Source organism: Hibiscus syriacus, unplaced genomic scaffold (genome assembly GCF_006381635.1).
Source record: "Hibiscus syriacus cultivar Baekdansim isolate YM2019G1 unplaced genomic scaffold, ASM638163v2 tig00112225_pilon, whole genome shotgun sequence".
NCBI classification, from domain to species: domain Eukaryota; kingdom Viridiplantae; phylum Streptophyta; class Magnoliopsida; order Malvales; family Malvaceae; genus Hibiscus; species Hibiscus syriacus.
This window is the reverse complement of record NW_024063273.1, coordinates 274,062-298,225: the sequence shown is the minus strand read 5'-3', so window position 1 is coordinate 298,225 and position 24,164 is coordinate 274,062. Positions and strand designations below refer to the sequence as shown.

At 34.5% G+C, this 24,164-nt stretch overlaps 4 protein-coding genes across 4 annotated transcripts; 3 read left to right on the top strand and 1 right to left on the bottom strand.

Annotated features, from left to right (window-relative positions):
- Positions 1-2,086: 2,086 nt before the first annotated feature.
- LOC120176021 (40S ribosomal protein S29-like) lies at positions 2,087-3,366 on the top strand. Its single transcript, XM_039182534.1, has 3 exons — positions 2,087-2,232; positions 2,483-2,582; positions 3,196-3,366. Exons 1-3 carry the CDS (start codon positions 2,171-2,173, stop codon positions 3,202-3,204), a joined length of 171 nt encoding a protein of 56 aa, XP_039038465.1. The 5' UTR covers positions 2,087-2,170; the 3' UTR covers positions 3,205-3,366.
- Positions 3,367-7,096: 3,730 nt separating this feature from the next.
- Positions 7,097-11,916, top strand: LOC120176042 (zinc finger protein-like 1 homolog). Its single transcript, XM_039182557.1, has 9 exons — positions 7,097-7,272; positions 8,146-8,226; positions 8,676-8,796; positions 8,929-9,023; positions 9,601-9,672; positions 10,422-10,661; positions 10,809-10,917; positions 11,079-11,256; positions 11,638-11,916. Exons 1-9 carry the CDS (start codon positions 7,249-7,251, stop codon positions 11,732-11,734), a joined length of 1,017 nt encoding a protein of 338 aa, XP_039038488.1. The 5' UTR covers positions 7,097-7,248; the 3' UTR covers positions 11,735-11,916.
- A 1,253-nt stretch (positions 11,917-13,169) lies between these two features.
- On the bottom strand, positions 13,170-18,323 carry LOC120176038 (vacuolar-sorting receptor 3-like). Its single transcript, XM_039182554.1, has 12 exons — positions 17,987-18,323; positions 15,846-16,538; positions 15,678-15,766; positions 15,509-15,578; positions 15,347-15,430; positions 15,129-15,205; positions 14,962-15,043; positions 14,282-14,364; positions 14,133-14,199; positions 13,778-13,906; positions 13,568-13,677; positions 13,170-13,366 (listed from the first exon to the last, which is right to left on the bottom strand). The coding sequence occupies exons 1-12, from the start codon at positions 18,288-18,290 to the stop codon at positions 13,265-13,267; spliced, it is 1,890 nt and encodes a 629-aa protein (XP_039038485.1). The 5' UTR covers positions 18,291-18,323; the 3' UTR covers positions 13,170-13,264.
- A 1,539-nt stretch (positions 18,324-19,862) lies between these two features.
- LOC120176043 (ADP-ribosylation factor-like protein 8a) lies at positions 19,863-22,937 on the top strand. Its single transcript, XM_039182558.1, has 6 exons — positions 19,863-20,011; positions 21,351-21,432; positions 21,541-21,573; positions 21,691-21,812; positions 22,553-22,714; positions 22,814-22,937. The coding sequence occupies exons 1-6, from the start codon at positions 19,974-19,976 to the stop codon at positions 22,929-22,931; spliced, it is 555 nt and encodes a 184-aa protein (XP_039038489.1). The 5' UTR covers positions 19,863-19,973; the 3' UTR covers positions 22,932-22,937.
- Positions 22,938-24,164: the final 1,227 nt, after the last annotated feature.

The following is a 24,164-nucleotide window of genomic DNA, read 5'->3' as shown; positions in this document are numbered from 1 at the left end:
ATACTGTTATTTCTATATTAGATTATATTGAATATTTTTCACCCTAAATATAAACTTGAACTGACTATATTTCAATTTTTCTTTAAAAAAAATTGATCTTATAGATTTAGGGTCAAAATCCATCAAATTTAATATTTATCCCTACATTTGTCTACTTCGTAAGGGTTTATATATGTTTGATTGTTACCTTAATTAACAATACAATAAACTCAAATAAGTGGTTTAGTTGAAATAAATATTCATTTTGACTCAAAAATATTTTATTGAAATACACTTTTCATAATAGTAAAGGATAAATTATACAAGTAGTATTTAAACTATAAGTTTTTTTCCATTTTAGTACTTAAACTTTCAGTTTTTTCAAAATAATATCTAAACTTTAGTTTTTGTTTCATTTTAATATCCGGTTCAAAATTTATGCCAAGTTTTGAGAAAAATTAAAAAAAATCAGTACTAAAATAAAGTATTTTTGAGTCAAAAATGAATATTTATATGAATTAAACCACCGAAGTCAAATGTCAATCCCTAGCCACAGAGAGCCACTAGTGAATACAGGGCAGAGACGATTCAGTTTGACAGAGCAGACAAATCAAACATCAGAACTACTCGAGACTCCCTTGGCCGCTTTGTTTATCGTTTTCATGAAGTCGTCCCATATGCCGAGCTCCCACTCGAATAAAACTCTTCTAACTTCAATCGTACCCATTTTTCATTGATTTTGGATCTAAATTCACCCACCTTACCAACCTTTTTAATCGCCACCCCATAAATTCTAGGTAAAGCTTCTCTAAAAAATGGGATTTCAGTCCGAAAATCCTCCCATATATATTTTTCATTCTAAACATTTAAGTCACAAATGATCATTTCCTAAGCTGCTATATTGCTGGTTTATGTATTAACCAGGTTCTCCTCAATCTTCCAAAGAGCTGAGACCAATTTTCTCAAGCTGCATAGGCCAATCTTCTCCGAGTACCTGTGGATTCATCTCCATTGCAGCAGAAAAGTCTGCATTGATATGTAAAAAGATCTTTCTGATTGTTGCAGGTAATTCTGAGGTAACATTCGAGACCTTAACCCTGCTGCCAGTCTTACAGGGAACTCGAGCAATCTTTCATATATGCATCCAAGCCATTATTCAGTAGGTTAACACAATCCAGTGAAAAACTTATTCCTTCCGTCTGTAACTTCTTCTGCAGATGGCTTTGTAATGATCTCGTATCCTGTAGCTCACTTTTAGTTTGACAGGTCAGTTGGAAAAATAAACTGCCGCAAAATGAGGCCTTAGCACTGACTGAAAAATATTAAATAAATAATATATGTAAAAAACTGATTAATCGTGTTATGGTATTAATTACTGTCTTATAAACGAATTTATCCCTGTAATCGCTACAATAGATGAATAACCCCCGATGTTAACATGACTATCCAAATTTCGTACACCCGAAAAATGGAACGGACTTGATGGTATTACTCTTCTCTCAACTCAAGGGAACACTCTATGAGAGTGTTTCTAAGGCAAACAATTGCGTTTTGGATATCTCAAAATGAATTAAATTACCCACTATTTATAGACTAAATAATGAGGGTAAAATCGTCATTTTAAAAGCACAATTTAATTCTATTAAACATAGAATTAAAATCCTTAAAAAAACAGTTACAAATTGTGCATTGCTAATAATATATCGGGGTGGTAACTACTATACGAGAAAGCATTTGGAAGTGTTTTACGAGCTCCACCGAAATTTATGGAGATACTAAGAGGAGCTGTAACAGGAGTTTTACTCTGAACACCAGGGCTTCCAGCCGCCTGTTCGACCTCTTCCCCATCTTCCACGGATTCAACATCACAAGGTCTGTACCAAGCGAAAGCAATTCAGTTGCACTCTGGTCTTGCACCTTGGAAACGGACACAGATGCTTTAGCACACCAAGTTTAGTTTAAAAAATTAAATAAATTGAAGGCCCAAATTTTAAAAATATAAAAGAGTTAGGAGTAAGCTCAAAATTTGACCTTAAAAGAGTCATTTACAATCCAATTACCTTGGAGTCCGCCATATAAATACTCAAACTTTCCGAATAAACAGAACTCCACCGCCAAATCTAGGGTTTTAATTAGCTGCCGAGCCTCCATTTGCCCCTCAGAGCATTGATCGACGAGCTGTTAATTGACAATGGGTCACTCAAACGTCTGGAACTCTCACCCCAAAACCTACGGCCCTGGATCTCGCGCCTGGTAATTACTTCTCTTTAATTTTTTTGGCACGTACATATGTTGAAGGAATGCAATGGAAGTTTAGTTTGTTGGAAATTTTCAGTTCCTGCATCGAACGAATTAGAATGTTATTATTTGCGTCTTAGAGTTTTAACGACAGCGAATCTGCTTGAGTTGAGGTTATTTTGTATAATTTTAGTGTAGCATGTAGAAGTATTCTGCTATGATTCTTGTAAACAACGACTTAGAATTTGTTTGTTTTCTTATATAGCCGTGTGTGTGGAAACCCCCACGCCATTATTAGGAAGTATGGGCTCATGTGCTGCAGACAGTGCTTCCGCAGCAATGCCAAGGAAATCGGATTCATCAAGGTAAAACTAATACTCTTGCAATTTACTCGTCTTATCAGTGTTGTTAAGACTTAAGAGCAAAAGAGCATAATCCATTCAAGGTGTTGGAGCTATTATATTGCCTTTACTAGCTCGAGGCTCAAAAGAAATGCTAGCTTGAGTGTGAATTAAGGCGCAATATGCACCTTTTTTAGGTGTATCCCTATGTAATATATAACCATGATAATAAACTCTAAAATTTGTCAAACTTTTCCACTAAACATGAAAATATTCATTTTGTTTTGTTAGCCATGATTTCCTTACGGTCCTGTGTTTATCGGTGGATCCTTAAACAATTAAAAGTGCAGAGCTTGGTAAGTTGGTATTATCCCCTTAATTGTAAATGTACATCTAAATAGCTAATGAAGAAGCTAAAACTGAAAGAAATTGAAGAAAGCTTATATTTGTGGTGCTCAATTGCATCAGGTGTGTGTGCCTAATAAAATGCCTCTTTTCGAAAAGAGAGTAATTTGCTTTTGTTGTATGAAGTTAAGTTGCAAGGCCCTTGAAAACATGCTCTGATGGTTGATATTATCTTGATCTTTATGACTTTTCATACCAGTAATTTATCAACCTTTTGGTTTTCATCTTGCAGTACCGCTGAAGAATTTGTCTGGTGTGAAGTAGGAAGGACTTTGTTGAAGTATGAACTATCGATAGTATGTTTTCTTGTTTGAAGGTACCTTAAGTTGACGTTTTGGGTTTTGATTAATTTAGTATGAACCTTAAAGTGGTTGTTTAACGAAGAATACTTGGTCGTTTCTCAGTGATTCCATTGTTTTAATGGTTACATGACATTGGTATCTCATTATGCAAGGTTTGAATTCTATCTTTTTCTCGATTATATAAAAATATTTTAAAAGAATTCAAATTTAACATTTGAATACAACAATATTCAAATATACGATGTTAAAAACTGATAAATTAGGATAATAAATGAGTTTAAATTAGAAAAAGAAAATCAAGAGATGGCAAGGAATGTAGAGATTCACAGGGGAGGATTATAATGTTGATGCACTTATGTTGAATTCAAAGGTAGATGCCAGGTTCACTTGCTGAAACGGAAGCACCGATGTTTGTTTTTCTCTCAATTTGTGGGCCTTCATAGTGATTACTTATAATGAAAGCACATGTTACTTGGACTCTGTTTTAGTTGCGGTACAAATACATATATGACATGGTATGTGGAGTTTTCGGAAAGTCATATCTCTACACCCATTAGATGCAAGGGGCAGCTCTAAGTTTTCTTTTGTCGAACATTCTCTCTTTTGTTCCAGAAATATCATCGGAATGCATTGTCAGAATGCATCGTTTAGAACATGGGATCATCGGAGTGCATTGTTGGAATGCATCGGTTAGAGCAATGGAACATCGGAATTCGGTCACCGATCAAGTTGACGTTGCTAAGGCCAATATTGAAACTGTTTTCCATCCTTGAGGGACAAGTAAGATTCAAAAACTTAAATGTTTCGAAGGTAATTGAATCAGTAGTGCACGTAATTCGTGTCACAAACTTATATCTCATACTCACGTCGGACATTCTAATAGCATAACTACGGAAAATCGGTTCTAATTCGATTCTTCCTCGATTCTGATCATTTACCTGTCTGCAATTCTCACTACATGCTTGTTAGAAAGATGAAATCCGGTCGACTAAATTTTGTTATAATCGGTGAATGTATATGCGTTATTTGAAGCATGGGCCGTCTTCGACAATGACATGTCTGGTTCACTACTAGGAGCAGCCGAAGCATTCCAGTCTCTTCTTCCAATCACCGGGAAAGCATTAATAAGTAGGGGTGTTCGCGGTCGTTTTAGATCGGTTTTTGGCTAAAAATTCATTCGATCCGAAAGTATAAATGTTTGCGGTTTGGATCGGTTTGAATGTTTCTAAAAAAACCCGATCCTATCCAATTAAGTGCGGCTTGATTCGGTTTGGATTTGTGTGGTTTTTGAATTCTAATTTTTCAAAATAATTCTTGAATTTTTTTCATAAAAAAACAGCATATGTATAACAAAAGCAAAGAGAATATATATTTTAATAAATGCAAGCTTGTGACCCTCATACTTTTAAAAAAAAATCGATGTGGCCTTCTACTTTTTTTACACCCAATGTGACCCTCCAAGTAAAAAAAAACTCAATGTGGTCCTTTGACTATCGTTTACCGTTGTTGAACAACGAATCTGATATTTTGTGCTGTTGTTGCACGTTAAGCAGGCCAACATCCTATTTTTTTCTCTCAATCTGACCCTCCAACTCAAGAAAATAACTCAATATGGCCCTCCTTTTTTCTCTTCTATTTTGGTCACTAAACTTTAAAAGTTTTCAATTTAATCACTCAACTTTTGAATTACTCCTATTTTAATCATCATGATTTATTTTATTAATATTTATGTATGATGTGGCATTTATTATTATTATTATTTTATTAATATATGATTAAAATAATATTAATTAAATTAAAATTTTAAAATTATATTGAAATAAAAAAATATTCCCAAAATTATAATTAATTTAAAAAAGATTATCTACTTTATATATTTCCAAATCTCCACTCTCCTCTATCATCTCATTTCATTTTTCTTCCTTTTCAACCAAATATTTCTTTATTCTTTCATTATCCGATCAAGTAGCTCATCCCGATTTTTTCAATTTTTTTTACAAGTTCAATATGAGTTCATTAATGGAAGGAAAAAAAACTTTGGTTGAAAAAGATGTCACATCATACATTAATATTAATAAAATAATTCATGATGATTAAAACATGAGTAATTCAAAAGTTGAGTGATTAAATTGAAAAATTTTAAAGGTTAGTGACCAAAATAGAAGAAAAATAAAAAGGTCAGATTGAGTTATTTTCTTGAGTTGGAGGATCAGGTTGAGAGAAAAAAAATAAGATATCATATCAACACAAAATAACGAAGCAGTTGGTTAACAACGAAAAACGTTCGTCAAAAGATCACATTGAATTTTTTCCTAATTTAGAGGGTCACATTAGGTGTAAAAAAAATAGAGTGTCGTATTGTTTTTTTAAGTACAAAGACTTTGGTGGCGTTTGGTTGGCATGAATCCTTTAGAATTAGTGGGAATTGAAATCCAATTCCACCACTTTCCCATGTTTGGTTCAAGTTTTCAAAGGAAATTGGAATCTCTCATGATTTCAACTTTCCATCAAATGAGGGAAAGTGTAATTTATCCAAGAATTGATGGAATTGAAATTTGACCATACTACCCTCATTAATCTTTTGGTAACTTATTTATATATTGAATAAAAATATTTTTTATTATTTCGGGTCGGGTCGGGTTTCTAATTCATATATCGGGTCGGGTGAAACTTTATTTTGGTCGGGTCGGGTCGGTTTTTTTAAGTGTGATATTCGGGTCGGGTCGAGTTCAGGTTTAGGGTGAAAAATACCCGACCCGAAAATATATATAATTTTATCTTATATATTTATGAATAATTACAATAATACCCCTCTATATATAATTTTTTTCAATTAAGTCACTGTCTTTATTGAATAAAAATATTTTTTTATTATTTCGGGTCGGGTCGGGTCGGGTGAAACTTTATTTTGTTCGGGTCGGGTTTTTTAAGTGTGATATTCGGGTCGAGTCGGGTCGGGTTTTTTTAAATGTGATATTCGGGTCGGGTTCGGTTTAGGGTGAAAAAACCAGACCCGACCTGAAAAAATATATAATTTTACCTTATATATTTAGGAATAACTACAATAATACCCCTCTCTATATATTTTTTTTCAATTAAGTCAATGTTTTTATTGAAAAATAATAATTTTATTATTATTTCGTGTCGTGTCGGGTCGGGTTTCTAATTCATATATTGAATAAAAATAGTTTTTGGTATATTTTTTTTAACTAATTAACATACTCCGATTAGAATATATCTAAATATTGCTCTATCTTTTGGTAACTTATTAACATATTTTGATTGAGATGATTTTAACTTATGATGTTTATTATCATGATTTTTACAATTTATTAAAATGAATAATCAATCAATAAAATGAAAATTTAATATTTTTTAATTTTTTATAATATATTACTACATGTAAATTGTAAAATAAACAAAAAAAGCAAAAAAAAAGGTAATTCTGTAATTTTATATTATTAAAATCAAATTGATCTGACATGTCTACTAACCAAACAGAATATGAAATTAGATTTCAATTCCATTTTCTGCCAACCAAGCAGAATATAGAATTGGATTCTAATTCCTGACAGATTCTAATTCCTTCACAGATTCTAATTTTCTCAGAAACATTCTAGCGAACCAAACGCCACCTGTACTTTTTTACCTCAAATAAATAATTTATATATAATATACGGACTAATAATTTAATTCGACCTAAAAAATATTTATAACAGAAAATGTGAAAACGGAGATTCGATGTAAGTTATCGTTCCCAAAAGATTCATAAGCTAATCAAAGTTTCAGTGTATAAAATCAAATTTGCCTTATTCATTTCAATTCAGATCTTTCTTTCTCTGTTTTCTTTCTTTCTTCTTTGACTTATTCTTATGCTTCATCTTAAACCCTAGCTAATTTCCACCTTAATTCATTTCTAAAATCTGTTACGGAATCGAATTTATCAGGTAATTCAATCCCGTGTCTTATAGCTTCTCTATGCAATGGTGGTCTGCAAATGCCGCAAGGTATTATTTCTTTAATCAATCTGTATCAAATCTTTGATCACTTGAAGAAACTGTTTGCTACTATTAGCGTTGAAGATTTATACTTCTTGCTGGTGATTTTTATTATTGTTATTATGATTTCTTTTTCTTGAGAAATATGTGTTGGAATTAATAATTCATCACTGGAAGTTTTAGATCTATCAGAATTTTTTTCCTATCATCTTAAAGAATTTAGCGTTTTGCTTCAGATCTTCGTTTTCTTAATTGTATGACTTATTAATTGGAAATGAGAATTTGAAATGAATGAATCGAACAGGGGGATACTAACCTTTATGTTTATAGGTTCAAGTGGAATGTTGATTGTTACGTTATGATATGAATTTGCTTTTTTTTTTTTGAGAATTATGTGATGGAAATTATATTACATCGCTGGAGGTTTTAGATCTACCGAAATTTTTGTTCATCATCTTAAAGAATTTAGGACTCTTCAAATCGAACATATAGGGATGTTGACCTTGATATTCAGAGGGTTAGGTGGAATGTAGCTTGTTGGTATTAAGTTTCCAGTATGTATTGGTCTAGGATAAAGTTTAGAGCTGATGCTTGGTTGAAATCAAGATATAAGATATCTTTGTTTTTCATCTATAGAATTTAGGACTTTAAGATCTTTTTTTCCTAAATTTTGGAGTTTATTACTTGGAAATGGTGAATTTGATTACTTCAATGAATGAAACGAACAGAGGGGAACATTGTTGATCTTTGTAGCTTGTTATGTTATGAATTTACTAACTTGTGTTGCATAGGATAAAATTTAAAGCTGATGTTATTTGGTTGAGATCTAGGTTTGCAAATATCTCATTATGTAAATATCCGTTTGTCCTTTCGGTGTTTCAGGCGACAAAGTTATATTGTTTCGTGCACAAGGTCCCTGTCTGTGGAGAATGCATCTGTTTTCCTGAACACCAAATATGCGTGGTAAGTGATAACATGTTGTTCATTTTGCACCAAATTGGCTGTGCTTCAGCGACTATGAGAAAACAAGGGAGTGAAAATGATAATAATCCTATTTTTACCTGGAAAAGTAGGGGTGGCAGTTTCTGTTGGGGGCTTTTTTGCAGAGTTGAACTCCTTGTAGAAACAAACTCTGGGTCATTAACTGAATTTTGGTTGATGCACAACCTTTCTGCAACCATATATCTTGGTATATGTTTGATTAGTTAATAAAATTATATTTACTTTATGGTAATCTCTACGTGCAATTTTCTAAGTTATATGCAATATCACGAAAAAAGCTTTTGTGTAATGTGAATATGCCCATTTCTGCTCTGTATATTTAACATTATTATAAGACAATTTCAAATTGAGTATTGTATAGAATGATGCTTTGTAGCTTACAATGTATTTTTCTTTCCACTTTGCTCTAGATTCGTACTTACTCAGAATGGGTAATAGATGGAGAGTATAACTGGCCTCCCAAGTGTTGCAAATGCCAAGCTGTACTTGAGGAGGGGGCTGGCTCTGAAACTACTCGGTTGGGTTGCTTAGGTATGTGTTTATGCTGATGTGGATACCGCCTCTAGTTTTATTTTTATTTTATTTTTGTCGGGGAGGGGGGGATTGCAGAAAGCAAGTTTGACTTGCGATGTTTAATCTTATTGTATATTTTTGCTTCTCTAGATGTCCTCCACACAAATTGCTTGATTTCACATATCAAAAGCTTTCCTCTGCACACTGCACCTGCTGGTTATACTTGTCCTTCATGTTCTACATCTGTAAGTTTTCTAATCACCGTCAATCAGCTGTTTCCTAGCAACATGCTTATATTTAGTATTGTTCCAACTGATAAATATGAGTTCGCAAAATTAATGATGACACTATTCTTGAACCTTTTAAGTAGTTGGAAGCATCTAGATGCTAAATGTGTTTATGCTTGAAAACATTGATGGATAACTGATGGTTAACAGTGATAAAAACTATTGTGATGCTGCTTGCTTCTGCTTTTGGAACTAGTCATATGAGTAGTCGGTGGAGTAACACCTTGCTGATTAGCATTTTTCTGATATTTTCACTATATTTATTTGAAAATTTTCCATGGCATAATGGAAGCAGAGGTTGATGTTAATAATGGAACAAAATGTAAATGGTATTATCTCATATGTGAGAAGAATCCTGATTATCTGTTACGTAAGGAATAAGGACTCAAGACTGTAGATTTCTTGTGGCATTCCTCGATTTGTTAACTGATTGATATGCTTATATTCTAGCTATTATTTAGATGGTCTTGGTTATAACTTCTTTCAGTATTTGTTCTTTGTCTTGCCTCATTTATTTCAATGGTTTCCTGCCCAGATATGGCCTCCCAAGAGTGTTAAAGATTCAGCATCACGTCTTCATTCACTGCTGAAGGAGGCTATTATGCAGGTGACTTCACGCTTGATTTCTTCTGTTTCAAAAAACTGCTACTAAATGTAAAATGAACTTCAGATATCATTTTCTTTTGACGTTTTTGTTATCATATTGCCCATTGGTGCTTCTGTAGTCATACCCTTGCCGCTTGCTACTTGTAAATCGTAATAAAGTTGTTATGCTTTTGAGCACGTTCTTGTCAAGCTTTATTTTGGTCTTCAGTGAGGTTGACCCGAAAGTTCAGGGATTTAACTGTTAACCTGGTAGAGGTCTCCGAAATTGATGCCATAAGAAAATTTTCCTGTCAAATGTATTGATCAGCACAATCAGCTGCTCCCAATGAAAACTAATGTAAAATGTAGGCTATAGAAGCCAATAGCCAAACCTTTTCTTTCCTTATCCACTAAAAATATTGAACTATGAAATAGTTTCTTAAATCTCATTCCAAAGTTATTTCAAGCTTATAAAACTCAAATTCCAGTCACTAGAATGTTGAAGATCCCAGCTTGTGGGGTGGCCACTGAATCATTTGATACTTCTAAATGCTGAAGGTCATCAATTACCTCTGAAATTAACATCTAAATGTTATCCTTAAGAAGTGCTCCAACGGAAAAAGTGATTTGGATTGATTGGAGATTTAACATGCTCTGTTGCTGCTTTATATTGCAGTTTTCATTCTAGGTTGAAATGAATATAAATTTAGTTCTGTTATTTTTCATATCTGCATAAATAAACTGTATACAACGTAAATTGCTAATGTGCAGACCGGCATGGAGAAGAATTTGTTCGGAAATCATCCTCCACCTGCATTTGCTTCAGACCCACTGATAAATATAAACTCTACTGGAGGAAGGGGACATGGTGGGAATTCATCACCTGCTGTGTCAAAAGATGAAGGATACTCAGCTGTTAGAGCACCTTCTAAACTTACGGTTACCGAAATAACGGAGATAGATGGTCCTAGTTCAGCTGAGAATTACTTGAAAACCTCTAGTCCTGTTGCTGTAAGTTCTATTTTTGTTAATTGTTGGGTGTGAACTAAGTTGTTCGAGTCATATTTTGGTTTGCCTGCTTGAGTGTGTCAATTCTCGTACCTGGGTATTTTGTCTTCTTATATTGGGTGTGTTGTTCTATGTTGTTATGTGACCCAGCCTGTGGCTACAACTCGTAAGAGTACAGTTCATGTTGATAAACAAAATGCAGAAAGCTCATATTATGCCGATGATGAAGATGGAAACTGTAAAAAGTACTATAGAAGAGGTAAGTTAAAAAAGCCTTTATTCATGATGTCATTTTGCTCTCTAATTTACTAGAATTTCCATTTTGCTCGTGCTGTGACCGTGACCTTACATCGTATTTTATTTTATGCTATGACCTCAAATTCATATTCATATTATTGTTTTTATAATATATTGTTGTAGGTCCACTACGTCATAAGTTTCTCAGAGCATTGATTCCCTTCTGGTCAAGTGCATTACCGACTCTACCGGTTACTGCACCTCCGCGTAAAGATGCAGATGATGGCTCTGAAGGTCGGGCAAAGCGTCAAAGGGCAACGCGGATGGATCCAAGAAAAATCCTTCTTGTCATGGCAATCATGTAAGTATGCACTTTTCTTTCTTGTGCGGGCATCTTCCCATTTCTTTATTACTATGCATTTCTCTTTGTTCTTACGCATGCATCTTTGCTTATGAGATACCGATTAAGAGGGAGAGATTGGAATAATAAGTGAAAAGATCTCCGAAAATCGTGAAAATAGTCTTTTGTTTGGTACCGATATTTGGGTTTGTGGGTTCTTTCACTTGAAAACTAACTTGTATCAGTTTTGCTCATCTTGTCTCGAAAATCAAATGATGGATCATAGACTGCCAGTGTTTTTGTAGCAACTTTAGATTTAAAACACATGTATTCGAAAATAGTGAACACTTAGAATATATGTTTTTTTTAATCACACTGTGTATGAATTATGATGTTACGCAGGGCCTGCATGGCAACTATGGGTATTCTATATTACAGAATTGCACAAAGGTCTCTGGATGAGGGACTTGTCGACGAGGAGCCAGTAGTAACTAATTAAAGCTCTCCTGTCATTGCTGCTGTACTTGCCTTCCTCTCTGCTCTGCCCTTGCTTTTTCGCTTCAACGGCAGCAATAAATCGAAGAGGTATCTATTTCCCATTAGTCCCATCTTTTCAAACTATTTTCTATTTGGTGTGAATACAGAGGAAAATTGTCAATTCAGTGAAGTTGAGACTGAATGTTATACTCTATAGCTTTTAATGGCCATTTTTTGAGCTTTCCTTTTTTTTTATTGGAATTGAAATGAATGACTTTGTAAAGATACTACCTGAATGCATTTACATTTCTTTTCCCTTTTATTTGATTACAAATTACTTTGAAATGAATGACTTTGTAGACTACCATATATGTTTAATTATGCATGCATGCTTGTATGTTTATACATACATATATATTTGTAACTTGACGTTTTACCAAAACATATATATATATATATATTTAATCATTTATATTGTATTTATGCATGTATAATTTCCCCAATTTAGGGTAGATTATGTGTTTAGTACCTAAACTTTCAAATTTTTCAAAACCATACTTAAAGTTTAGTTTTTTTTTTATAGGAATAGAAGGCCTCATTAAAAACCTCCCTCATAGTTGCCTCTTGTAAAGAGACAAATAGCGGAAGGAGGAAAAGAGTGCCTAAATTTATTAATAACCCATAATTACATAATATTCCAAACAATACATAAATTAACCTAACATAGAACCATAACCAAAATAATACACCATAACCACTACTCATAACAACAACCTCCTCACTCACTAACCAATTCCTGACTTAGCTAGATAGTTTATGTACTAAATGCGTTAAGTTTTTAACAGTAGATATCAAAATGAAATAAAAACTAACATTATGTATGATTTTGAAAAAATTGGAAGTTTAGGTATTAAAATGGACTAAAGTTGATAGTTTAGGTACTAAATACATAGTTTACCTTATAATTTACTAAAAGAAACACTAAAGTCGATAATTTCATAATCTGATTAAGTGGTGTTGATATTTTTCTTGTCTGGATTCCAATCATGCCCTCTCTAGTTATAGAAAAATGCACATACACAAAATACATGTGTTACAATATTCAGTTACACCTCTTAATCATATATATACTGTCATTTGCAGTATGTTGAATTGATTATAATATTTGTCTTTCGATAAACAATTTTAATATATTATTTGTTGAATTTTTTTCATAAACAAATTTATTCTAACATCATGCATCTTTAATTAATATTTAAATAAACAATTAAAACACATAACATAACTAGGATCTGTAAAGAAAGGAGACAATTTCTTAGATGCTATAGTGGGATCATTAAGATTTACCCATGATCTCGACCTTTTTTTTTCCAGCAAGATTATGGTGTTTATAATGAACAAATAGCTACTTCTATTCCGGATTTCGTTTGTCTGATACATTTTATCGCATCAATTACACCGATGCTCGAAATTTAATTGAATGAGAGCATAACAAGGACCATGTAAAACCTGAATGGTCTCAACTCCGTGAAAAACATTGGAGTTTTCTTCTTCATGCATGATTGTCGTTGCTTACACGGCTCGGAACTTCCGATTGACCGTCCAGAGGCATGTACTGTGCCATTATAGCTCTGATTTCGGAATCCATGTATGACTGCATAAAGAACAAGCATGCATTAGGCAAAAGAATCCCATAGTGTGGCTTGCTGATCAAGCCACTCGATTCCATGCATTTTGATCGAAACCAAGCCTTCCCGTCAAGGATTCAGTTAGAAAAGTCGCTTTCTTAGCCAACCAATATGCAGTCCAGACTTCATATTGCAGGCTTATTTTATAATTTAATGCATTAACTTACCCTTAATCGATATTTGTAAACAAGATAAGCGCCGCCACCAGCCATTGCCAAGCCGATCAAAATGACCCACATAGCAGCCCATGCTGATCTTACTTCGGAACGGCTCTTACCTGAGACAGAACAAGGAGTTGATAATCAAGACACTCGTGATAAGTCGTGTATTCCAACAAAAATAGGTTCAAGATGCAAATCCCAGATCGGCCAACTCACTTATGCAGGTATCATGATCCCTGATATAAAGAAGATCTCCACTGCAAGTGCATTCGTAACTTCCCCATGTATTTTTGCAGCTACATTCAGGACACTGGCAGGCTTGCTTCTCCTTGCATTCATCAACATCTGCATGATGGATAAGGCAGAAATATAATACTGATATAGCATTCTCATGTTACTCAGACTCGGGTGAAAGTGTCAGAGTGGAGACATGTAATAAACTCGCAGAGCTTAGTACAAAGTAGAAAGGGAGATTGAAAATCAAGGGTTCAAGGCCTAATTTTTCTAATTTTGAAACTGGTACGGAACTAAAAAGTATTTAAAGGGAAGATTGGGGGGGACCAAGGCTCACCTAGGCAACTATTGACACCGTCACCTTTAAACCCTTGAGGACACTTGCATTTAACATCTCCTCTATCCTGTTCAGAGCATTGATCAGAACATAAAGTTGTTTTCACAAGGAAGAATAACCAGGAAAAAAAAAAACAAAGTGCTACTAACCAAACAAGCAGAGTATGCAATTCCATGCTGTGACTCGTGCCAACAACCTCCGTTATTAATCTTGCACCTTCCAGGCCCACCAGCTGAATGGCAAGAAGAAACAGAATTCAGGTGAAAAACAAATCTATGTTACTCGGACTAGATTGTGAGTGTCGAACAAGGCGTTGTTCACTTCTCCCTCCCCAAATTGTCATGTACTTAGAGAGTACTTTTATGATCATATCTCCATATCCATGTTCGGATACATATCGTATACTGGTACGACATCCTTTCTCAAACACATAATAGTCAATGTGGGGCCTCAAACCGAGACACATGTCGTATGAAGCAAATCAAGCTTTTCTCACAATGTGGAATAGGATGTGTGCTATGCTATGTTATTCAGACTCGAGTGTAAATATCAAACATGGATACGTGTGTGACATGGGCCGTATCCTCATACCCATGACCAAATATGTGTCCGACATGGGTGTCGGATATAATAGCCTAATAGGTACTTAAAGAAAAATGAAAAGTTAGAAGAAGAACATGGAGTACATGAATCCTATAATGCCATTGCATCCTATAATGCCATTGCATCCTATTATGCCTGTATCATAAAAAACTCTAAAAATCAACTTTGAAGTAAAAAACTTTGTCCATGCAAATACAATGATCAATAATAGAATCCCATTTCTCACGTTCACAGTGACTGTAACCATCTCCTTTGAATTGCACATCATTCACCAAAGGGCATTCGCATACTCTTCCTCGAAACGTATCCTAAGAAGAAAATCAATATAGTTATATAAGTTCATGGTGTCACAAGCATGTAGAGGAACTTCATCAAAAATGTTTTAATTCCTACCCTGCAGGCTGTAAGATTCGCTGCTTTATCTTGCCAACAACCACCATTGTTCTCCAAGCATTCGTTCGTTTCCAAATCTGCAAAAGAAGTAACCTCTGTCACTCATGTTTCGAATAACAACTGGACAGTAAGTTGAACTCTTAACTGTCACTTCTAACAGCCCAACCCTTGGTTAATCAAGAAATATAAAGAGTGAAATGTAACAACGAAAAACTCACCACCGGTTAGACAAATGGCCGGTTCAGTAGTCTCCTCAAAGCCAGCACAGATGGCCTTCAAAACAGCACTTTTGGCCAGCTTCCCTGCGTGCACAAATGTAAGGAAAGGAAAGCACCTAAAATTTTATCTAGGCACACAGGCATGAATACGATTATACGAACCTCGATACTGGTGATCGTTCACAACGAGTGTAGGCAATATCGTAACATCACCTCTAGATCCTTTCCCCACCTATGAAAATGTTCATGATTAACAGGTTCAAAATGTCAAATATGACAACAAATCCATAGCAAGTTAGTAGTATAAAACATAAGCTTGAGAGAGTGTTACTTGCGCATCTTGTTCTTCTTTCAGAACAGGATTATCTCTATCAGCATCGGGATCTCCCATACACGTCTCAATCTTTTTACCATCAAGCCCTGAATGGATTACAAAAGAACATCATCAATCAGTGGGAATTTTAAGTGAAATAAGGGATTCTTTTAAACAAATGTTTACCAAGAGATTTGATAACGCCATCTGCACATTCCTTGTTATATTTTTTGGCCTTCATGGGGCATCGTATTAGAAAGTCTGTCACGTAGTCCCACCACACCCAAGGCCTATGGGACTCGTTTGCCACTCTGAAAACACAGAGTTGCCTTAAGTTCTCCGTAACGACATCTTTTCCGTCATAACCCCTGCTAAAATCTTGTTCGGGATCTGGTGCGCAATATCTTCCATGGTTGATGCATTGAGATTTGCACTGTCGGCTTAGGGAAAAAGCTTGAGGGCAATACCAAGTTATATAATGGGGAGTGAATCGAGTATAGCCGCCTTTTTCGAGTACCTGAGCAGCACCCTTGAAATCCTTCACAAATCCCATCAGTATATCACATTTAACTCCACATTCATCGTTGCTGTTTGTCCATAACTCGTACTCGACACGGTCATCAGGGTGCGGGACAGCCTCTCGCCAGTCGAGATTAACATTGACCATATCCCCACCACTGATCGCTTCCTTTAGAGTGTCACCGAAAGTTTTCTCGATGAGGGCAGATGGAATTGTTATGTTCTCGATGTATTTCGCCGATGAACGATACTCTTCCGGTGTGTCCATCGTTATTAATGGTTCTTCGATATCATCCGCAACCAGCACTGCAGAAGCACCAGCACTCTGTACATTCCAAACCTTTAAAGCAAAGAAGCAATCTGGAAAAATAACGAGAAATTAAGGTACTAAACAAATGCAGACTTGGTTTAAGGGCGGGAAATCGAGAACTACATGCAAGACCATAACTTAGTTGAGAACAATAAACAAATTTTACAACCTTGGCAACAACTGATGTCCATATATAGGCAAGAGTAAACTCTTAAATGTTCTTGAACGTACCAAATAGTTAAATAGTTAATTGTGTTAAAACTTATTACATTGGTTTTTTTTGCTATTCAGCCGTTAAATAGTTAATTGTGTTAAAACTTACAGTTATATAGATGCAAAATGACGACATTTTGATTAAAATTTTAATTTTTTTAAATGACGTCGTTTTTAATGCCAGTTAACTATTTAACGGTAGAGTTACCAAAATATGATAAAGAGTAAAGTACATTAACCAAAAAATTAAATGTATTATGTTCAGTGAGAAAATTAAAAACTTTTAAAGTTCAGTAAATAAAATAAGAGAGAGAGTAAAGTTGAATGATGAAATTTATAATTTACCCTTATTATTGTTATAAGACATCTGTTTGAGAACCAATCAAACGCAAATGATACACTAAAATCTAAATCTATGCCACTCGGACTCGGATGTGAAATACAAGCATGCATGGCATAGACATGATCAAGTTTTTTTTTGCTTTTTCATGTATTTGGAAGATCTATAAAAGTCATACTACAACAGGGATGGATAGAAGGAGAGAGGGTAGAGGTAATGGTCCCTTAAAATTTTCAAATGATATTATATTTTACATTTTCTTTTATATTTTCTATAGATGATTTATTTTCACCCTCTAAAAGTTTATAAGTTTATACACTTTTAAAAATTTAAAATTTCACTTCAATGTAAAATTTTATGTCCGTCCTATACCTCGGTGCTCCTTCAAATATGAGTATGTGGAGTGTTACAAGAAAAATGAAGAGGTGGAGAAACATATTTACTTTTATAGTAACCCATAAAGGTGATACCTATGAAGTAATGTGGAAAATAGGAGGGGGAGAGCAACCTCAAATTTCAGAAAACGACTAGGATAAAAAGAGAAAAAGACGTCCTACCAGACGACCTAATCAGGCTAAAACTAACAATATATAAACAATTATTAATCAAACAAACAACAAACTCAAAAGCTGTGGGAACTGATAAACCTAAACTTGTTCAAATGAACGAAAGAATTTTATTATATGTCACATCAATCCAAATGAATAACAGTAAATTAATTAAAACTCATGTCCTAATCTAACGTTTAATTATTATTATTTTCCCTAAAAAGAAAAACCTTGAATCAACCAAAGCCGACAAAGTAAACACTAAATATAATATTAAAAAAAACCTCAAACAAATAAAATTAGCCAAAAAAAAAACGCAAAAGATCATCGGCAGTCAACCCTACAACAGATATTATAGCTTAGGCTAATTTCGTGATTAGAAAGCGAAATGATTTACCTCCACGATCGATCAAAACAAAGGTAGGAAGAGAACCGGGTTTGGATTTGAACGAAATCCCCAACTCATCAAAGCTCTTACAGGCCTTTTTGTTTTCCTTGGGGTAAACCACGGCACCGGCCATGCTCCCGCCGTATTGAGGTACCCCAAAGTTCCCGATCGCACTGTCGCGGGTTCCTTTAATCTTCTCCGGCGACGTCACCGTCAAGCTGTTCTTTTCCACCACGAATCTCGCTTGGCATTCCCCTATCAAAATCAGTAACGCAAAACCTTGCAGAAGATGATGGAATCTCCGTTGCTCCATCCCGGTTTCTTCAATTTTATTCCCAGGCACTGGGATTTGATGAATAAAATTAAATAAACGGTTAAATACTGAAAAAAATGGCCTTCAAATATCAAAATCTAGATCGAAGAGAAACATTTTTATGTTGTTTTCATTTGCCGAAATGATTTTTGATCAACAATATTTGCAGAAATGATTCAAAGAACAACAAGTAAGTTTTTGACACGATGCGCCATTGATTTCGAGGAGATCAGCGTAATACGCAAGTTGATACAAAAATAGAATGAAATAAAATACCCTATGATCACCCTACATCGATAATTTTTTCTTTTAGCCACCCAATTATAAAACGTTACAAATTAGTCACCATTTTTTTTAAGAGAATAATATTACTCTAAAAGTTTTAGATTTGGGCAGTTATATCTATAGTATGTTTGTGTGTTGTCAATTAATTAAGAAAGTACACTGGTTTAGAAGAAACCTACTATCAAAACCGTTAAAAATGGTCAAAAACTCTTCATGTAATAAGTTTACGCATGTTATTAGAATTGAATCAAAATCGATTAATTAAACAAACGATTAGAATTGAATCAAAATCGATTAATTAAACAAACGATTGAATCTAAATGGTTGAATAATTAAACAAACGATTGAATTGAGTAAAAAAATATTTTTAGTTTTTATATTTAATTTAACTATTGTTGATCTAAGTGGTTGAATCGAAAATTGATAATATGTTGGTTTGACTACATATGTGACTTTTATAACATTAGTTTGTAATTTGTGTTGATTTTATTTTTTTAAGTGCTACAAGTATATTCCGAATATATTTATGATTGAAATTTATGCCTATCTCTTTTAATAATATCATATCGAGAACTGAATTTAGGTTATTTTCTTAAGAATATAATACACCTTACTCAACACTTGTTATTTGTTAATAGGCCATAAGTCTTAAACATAAATAATAAAGTGGACATAAAAAATATAAATACACTACACAAAATGATTATAACGTGAAAATATAATTAATAATAAGAAACTAAATAAAAATCTAAACGTGACATGCATGTAGCTCAAACTTGAGATTTTAATAGTTTTCAACTCTCACCCTTAGGGCAGAGTGCCCATTCTTCATGTCGATGGACTGAAATTAGTTTTTTCCTTAAACTTGAAGGACTTGGATACAATTTACCCATACTGTGTTTTATTTTACTTTTGAACCAATCCAATCTACGAAGGCTAGCCGACAACCTGGACAGTGTAACAGACAAATCAGGAAAAAGCCCAAGTGTAAGTGAAACGGTGTCGTTAAACAACTTCCCAAAAGCCAAAAGGTACTTTTGTTTTCATCTAACAACTCATCATCCGACCGCTAAATCGATCGTGAACAACACGTCCCACTTAAATGGCGCCAAATATACAAAATACCTAACGGTTGGCTTAAGTATTCCGCTCTTATATCCTCAGCGCGTGTAAACCATCTAGCAACCTTATTCATGACCACTTCTTGTTTTTATATCTATTTTTAATTGGTTTTTATATTATTTTATAATCTTTTTGGTATAAATAGCGAGGGAATTCAATCATTGTAAATAAGCCTATAAAAGGCATTGCAAAATCTTCTTCTTTTCCTCTGTGGATATTTTCAGCTCAAAATCGAAACCCTAATTTCGTTATCTTTTCTTCTTATCATCGAAAAGAATGGGATTGTGGGAAGCTTTTCTCAATTGGCTGCGAAGGTAAGTTCTATTCCTCGTTTGGTTACTGCGATAACAAAAGTGACGAATTTAAGAAATTGTTTTTTTTTTCTTCATCTTAAAGTTGTAATCGAACTTTGGCTAATATCTTGCGAGAAAAAAGAAAAAGAGATTGTTTACGTTCGTGCTCACTTATTTTATTACCGATTTGGTTTTTAATTTTATTAATTTGATAGTTAAAAGTTAAGTATATAAATGTCTGGAACCTGTGCGTTGAAGTTGTTATTTTTTTTTTGTATAAGTTTTTTTTTAATTGAATTTTCTTCCCCTTTAACGGGGCTATGTTTTGATGCTAAGAACGTCCACATACATACGTAAGGCTGCGATAAAAGACCTGCTTTGAAGAGGTTTTTTTTTTTATAATTGGTTGATGGGTAATTAAATCGAGTCTTAACTTTGCTGCCTGTGTAGTTCATATATTGTTCGCTACCTACTCTGTTGAAGCGCTTGATTTTGGTAAAAGATCGTTAGAAGAAGATATTTTTCTCATCTATGCTCATTGCTCAAGGTGTTTGGGCACGTCTTTATTGTAGATTTCTCTTTATGTGTCTTTGTGGATGTATTATGTCGATTATTGCACAAAATTCTGTTTATTTAGAATTGCATTTGGGAAAGTGATAGTTGCAGCTAGTAGCAACTGCCACAGTTGCAGGGGAGAGAGTTTTGGGTTGTATTGCTATTGAGACAAGGATTTTGTTACAATGTGGTCACCGCAGTTTATGTGCAGATTTGGACAATGCACAAATAGGAGAATTACATGAGTGGCAGGGTTATCGTATAGTGGTCTTCATTGAGGTCTAGCTGGCTTTTTGTGCTTTTCTCCCTTGGTGATAATTAACGGACTGACTAACCAAGTTCACCCGTACGAATGAGGAATAAAAACCAACCACCAACTTTTGATGTTGTATGAAAGTAAGTAAAATGAAGTGATCCATCTTGAACCAGAAAGTGCTCTTTAACAAATTGAATCCGAAATAGGTGTTCTGTAAGTGTTTTTTTTCCTTCCTTTTTGTTGGGGGTGGGGTTTTTCTTTTCTTTTCTTTTTTTCTTGGGGGGGGGGGAATATTGTCCAAACTAGTGAGCTGCTGAGTCATGAATTACGCAAACAGTAAGGGACGATTACCTTGGGTGAGAAAAGACTGGGTTAGGTTGCTGGTGATTAGGGCATATTCTTCCTTTATGTATATTTAGGGATTGCATTATAATTTTGAAAGAGCTCTCGATGTATGTTTGCTATTGTCTGTTTTTTTTCATATTAATCCCATCTATTTGTATTAAATTTCTTGCATTGCCATTCTTATTTTCTTTCTCCTTCTTGTAGTCTCTTTTTCAAGCAAGAGATGGAGTTATCTTTAATAGGCCTCCAGAATGCCGGAAAAACATCCCTAGTTAATGTCATTGCTGTAAGTGCATTTATGTGAGAGTTGTAACATTGTTCCTATTTGTTGGCATCCTATCTCTTTTAGCTCGGTCCTGACAGTTTGACTTATTTTTCCACATCTTATTTCCAGACTGGTGGATATAGTGAAGATATGATACCGACAGTAAGTCACATGGCAAAGAACTGATATGGAAAATTATTTTCGAGAATGTTAATTTGCTTGCAACAAGATTTTGTTAGCCTGTTCTTTTGTTTCTTGTAATTTTCAGTCTATTTGCAGGTAGGGTTTAATATGAGGAAGGTAACTAAAGGAAATGTCACAATAAAGTTATGGGATCTTGGGGGTCAACCAAGGTTTCGGAGTATGTGGGAGAGATACTGCCGTGCTGTTTCGGCTATTGTGTAAGTCTACTTTTTAGCTACTATATTTCTCTTTAATATGGCATGAACTTGGAACTCGTGACATCGTTTAATGTTTCTATGATATGCATGTCTTTACTTCAAAAAGTTATTGTTGGGGTTCCTTTTTTTATGAAAGAGTATCAGAGGATCATACTCTCATATCCAAGTATGTTATAGACTAGAAAAAACAAAAGGTCGTCGTGACTTATTGTCCTTCAAGTTCCTTTAATATTGCTAGGAAACGACCGTTGAGTGATTTACGAGGACCTATGTATGTTCTATCTTTGGTTTGACCATGTTAGGGAATTGATAGGTAATAAAAGGGAAAATAGAACAAATTATTGCCATTTGTGTGCTACAATTGTAGATATATAAACATATCCGAATATCTAATTGAAGGCAATGGGAACTTGGTAAATTTTCTTGATAAATTCTGGTTCACTAGTGAGATTTTATCTAGCATGATTTAAAATTCCGAGTTGCAGCTATGATCTCTTCTTTACTTTTCACCTCCGTCTCACCGGTTATTCTAATTTTCTTTCCTTGTTTGTCTACTGATTGCTGTAATTTTCTACGGACAAATTTAAACATTTTTGCTGTGTTAGACTTGCAAATTAGCAATGTAAGCGGCATAGATTGATATATGCTATTTGAACGGATACAAAATACATGTTTTGCGCCATCATGTTTTCCATCGTATTGGCCAACTAGTTCTTACTCTGATTTTCTGCAATACACAGCTATGTCGTGGATGCTGCTGATTTTGATAACTTATCCGTCTCGAGAAGAGAACTCCATGACCTGTTAAGTAAAACCTCACTGAACGGTATTCCCCTGTTGGTACTCGGAAACAAGATCGACAAACCGGAAGCCTTGTCTAAGGAAAATTTGACAGAGCAAATGTAAGTAAAAGAATTGAACATTAGTTTTCGTGTAGTCCGATATAACCAAACTGATGGTCATATTAATTCATCGAACACTTGCCATTGATGGTTATGCAGGGGGCTGAAGTCTATCACAGACAGAGAAGTTTGTTGCTATATGATTTCATGCAAGAACTCGACCAACATCGATACGGTGATTGATTGGCTTGTGAAGCATTCGAAATCAAAGAATTGAGATCTCGAAAACATCACTTTTCTGTCTGGTATTGTCTAACAAGGTGTGTCCGTGGCTGGGACCATGGTCTTAATTTTCCAACTTGGCTTGAATCATTGGCATTATTTATACGTATAGTTTGGTGGGTGCGTGGGGCATAAATTTGTTTGATCCTTTCTCATGTACAGATATTCCGTTGTAAAACACTAAACATGGTAAAACGGTTTGTGGATTTGCATCAAATAAAGGCCTTTTCGGAATATGGTTTCTTATCTTTTTAATTCCCTTATGGATTAAAAAATCTGGATTTGGTCCTCGTGAGGTCTTGGTTTAATGGTATGGTTAAAATTTTGCGAAATTTGAATTTTTTTTATTCGAATTTTATCATATTTAAATATTGATATTTGCTTTTGTAGGTATGATTGACTCTCATCAACAGGTTAAATTGAGTAGTAGTACAAGTGGCATGGATTGGTTCAACAAGCATGTTAGAATTGATCATTAGATTTATTTTTCAGGATTCAGTCTCCTAAAAAATTATGTGTTAATTTAAAAATAATCATTTTATTCATTTATTCTAAAAAACGATAAATTTTAACCCAAAAATCACCCTAATAACGAAATATTATCTGTCAGGCACCCTTTCTCTAAATATTATCGACCTAGCACCCTTTCTGACAAAGAGCGGATCATGAAGCGTGCTTTCGCGGGATTTTATCCGAGCTAGCACCACGGTGGAAAGGCGTGGATCATAAGGCACGCCTTCGCGGGGTTCTATCCGAGCTGACAAAAGACTTGGATCATGATCCGTACCTTTCATTTAAATCCAACCATCAGCCATAAATACCGCCCGTCCATCCGCCTCTTCTCCCCTATAAATTCTACATCCCTTTCAACACTTATGGTATTTTGTGATTGCCTCGTTTTTTTCACCTTTAGGATTTTCCGTCTTGCCAGCATGGCTTTTTTCCATGCTTTTATTTGATTCCCGGATCTTCGTTCCGTCTCTTATGGATATTACTGTATGGTTTCCTTTTCGTATACATGGATCATGTTTACAGATTTCCTCGGTTTCCCTGGCTATTGCATGATAATCTGTTCCGGTAGTAGATTTAGGTGGTAGGTTTTCCTTCACATTTCCATCTGTATCTTTGGGAACGTCAAACAGGATTTCTTCATTGGTTTTATCAGTGTTGTCAATTGTATACGCATCAATCACCACCTGTCCCGGTTTCTGTAGTGGTTGTTTTCCCT

What these genes read in the sequence shown, in the direction of transcription:
- LOC120176021 (XM_039182534.1), top strand. Translation starts at nt 2,171, where the DNA reads ATGGGTCACTCAAACGTCTGGAACTCTCACCCCAAAACCTACGGCCCT. An exon ending in GGCCCTGGATCTCGCGCCTG is followed by an intron (nt 2,233 to 2,482) that starts GTAATTACTTCT and finishes TTTCTTATATAG; the next exon opens with CCGTGTGTGTGGAAACCCCC.
- LOC120176042 (XM_039182557.1), top strand. Translation starts at nt 7,249, where the DNA reads ATGGTGGTCTGCAAATGCCGCAAG. An exon ending in TGGTCTGCAAATGCCGCAAG is followed by an intron (nt 7,273 to 8,145) that starts GTATTATTTCTT and finishes TCGGTGTTTCAG; the next exon opens with GCGACAAAGTTATATTGTTT. An exon ending in CTTCTTGTCATGGCAATCAT is followed by an intron (nt 11,257 to 11,637) that starts GTAAGTATGCAC and finishes GATGTTACGCAG; the next exon opens with GGCCTGCATGGCAACTATGG.
- LOC120176038 (XM_039182554.1), bottom strand. Translation starts at nt 18,290, where the DNA reads ATGGAGCAACGGAGATTCCATCATCTTCTGCAAGGTTTTGCGTTACTG. An exon ending in TGGCGTTATCAAATCTCTTG is followed by an intron (nt 15,767 to 15,845) that starts GTAAACATTTGT and finishes TAATCCATTCAG; the next exon opens with GGCTTGATGGTAAAAAGATT. An exon ending in GGATCATGATACCTGCATAA is followed by an intron (nt 13,678 to 13,777) that starts GTGAGTTGGCCG and finishes GTTCTGTCTCAG; the next exon opens with GTAAGAGCCGTTCCGAAGTA.
- LOC120176043 (XM_039182558.1), top strand. Translation starts at nt 19,974, where the DNA reads ATGGGATTGTGGGAAGCTTTTCTCAATTGGCTGCGAAG. An exon ending in TTTCTCAATTGGCTGCGAAG is followed by an intron (nt 20,012 to 21,350) that starts GTAAGTTCTATT and finishes TCCTTCTTGTAG; the next exon opens with TCTCTTTTTCAAGCAAGAGA. An exon ending in CGTGCTGTTTCGGCTATTGT is followed by an intron (nt 21,813 to 22,552) that starts GTAAGTCTACTT and finishes TGCAATACACAG; the next exon opens with CTATGTCGTGGATGCTGCTG.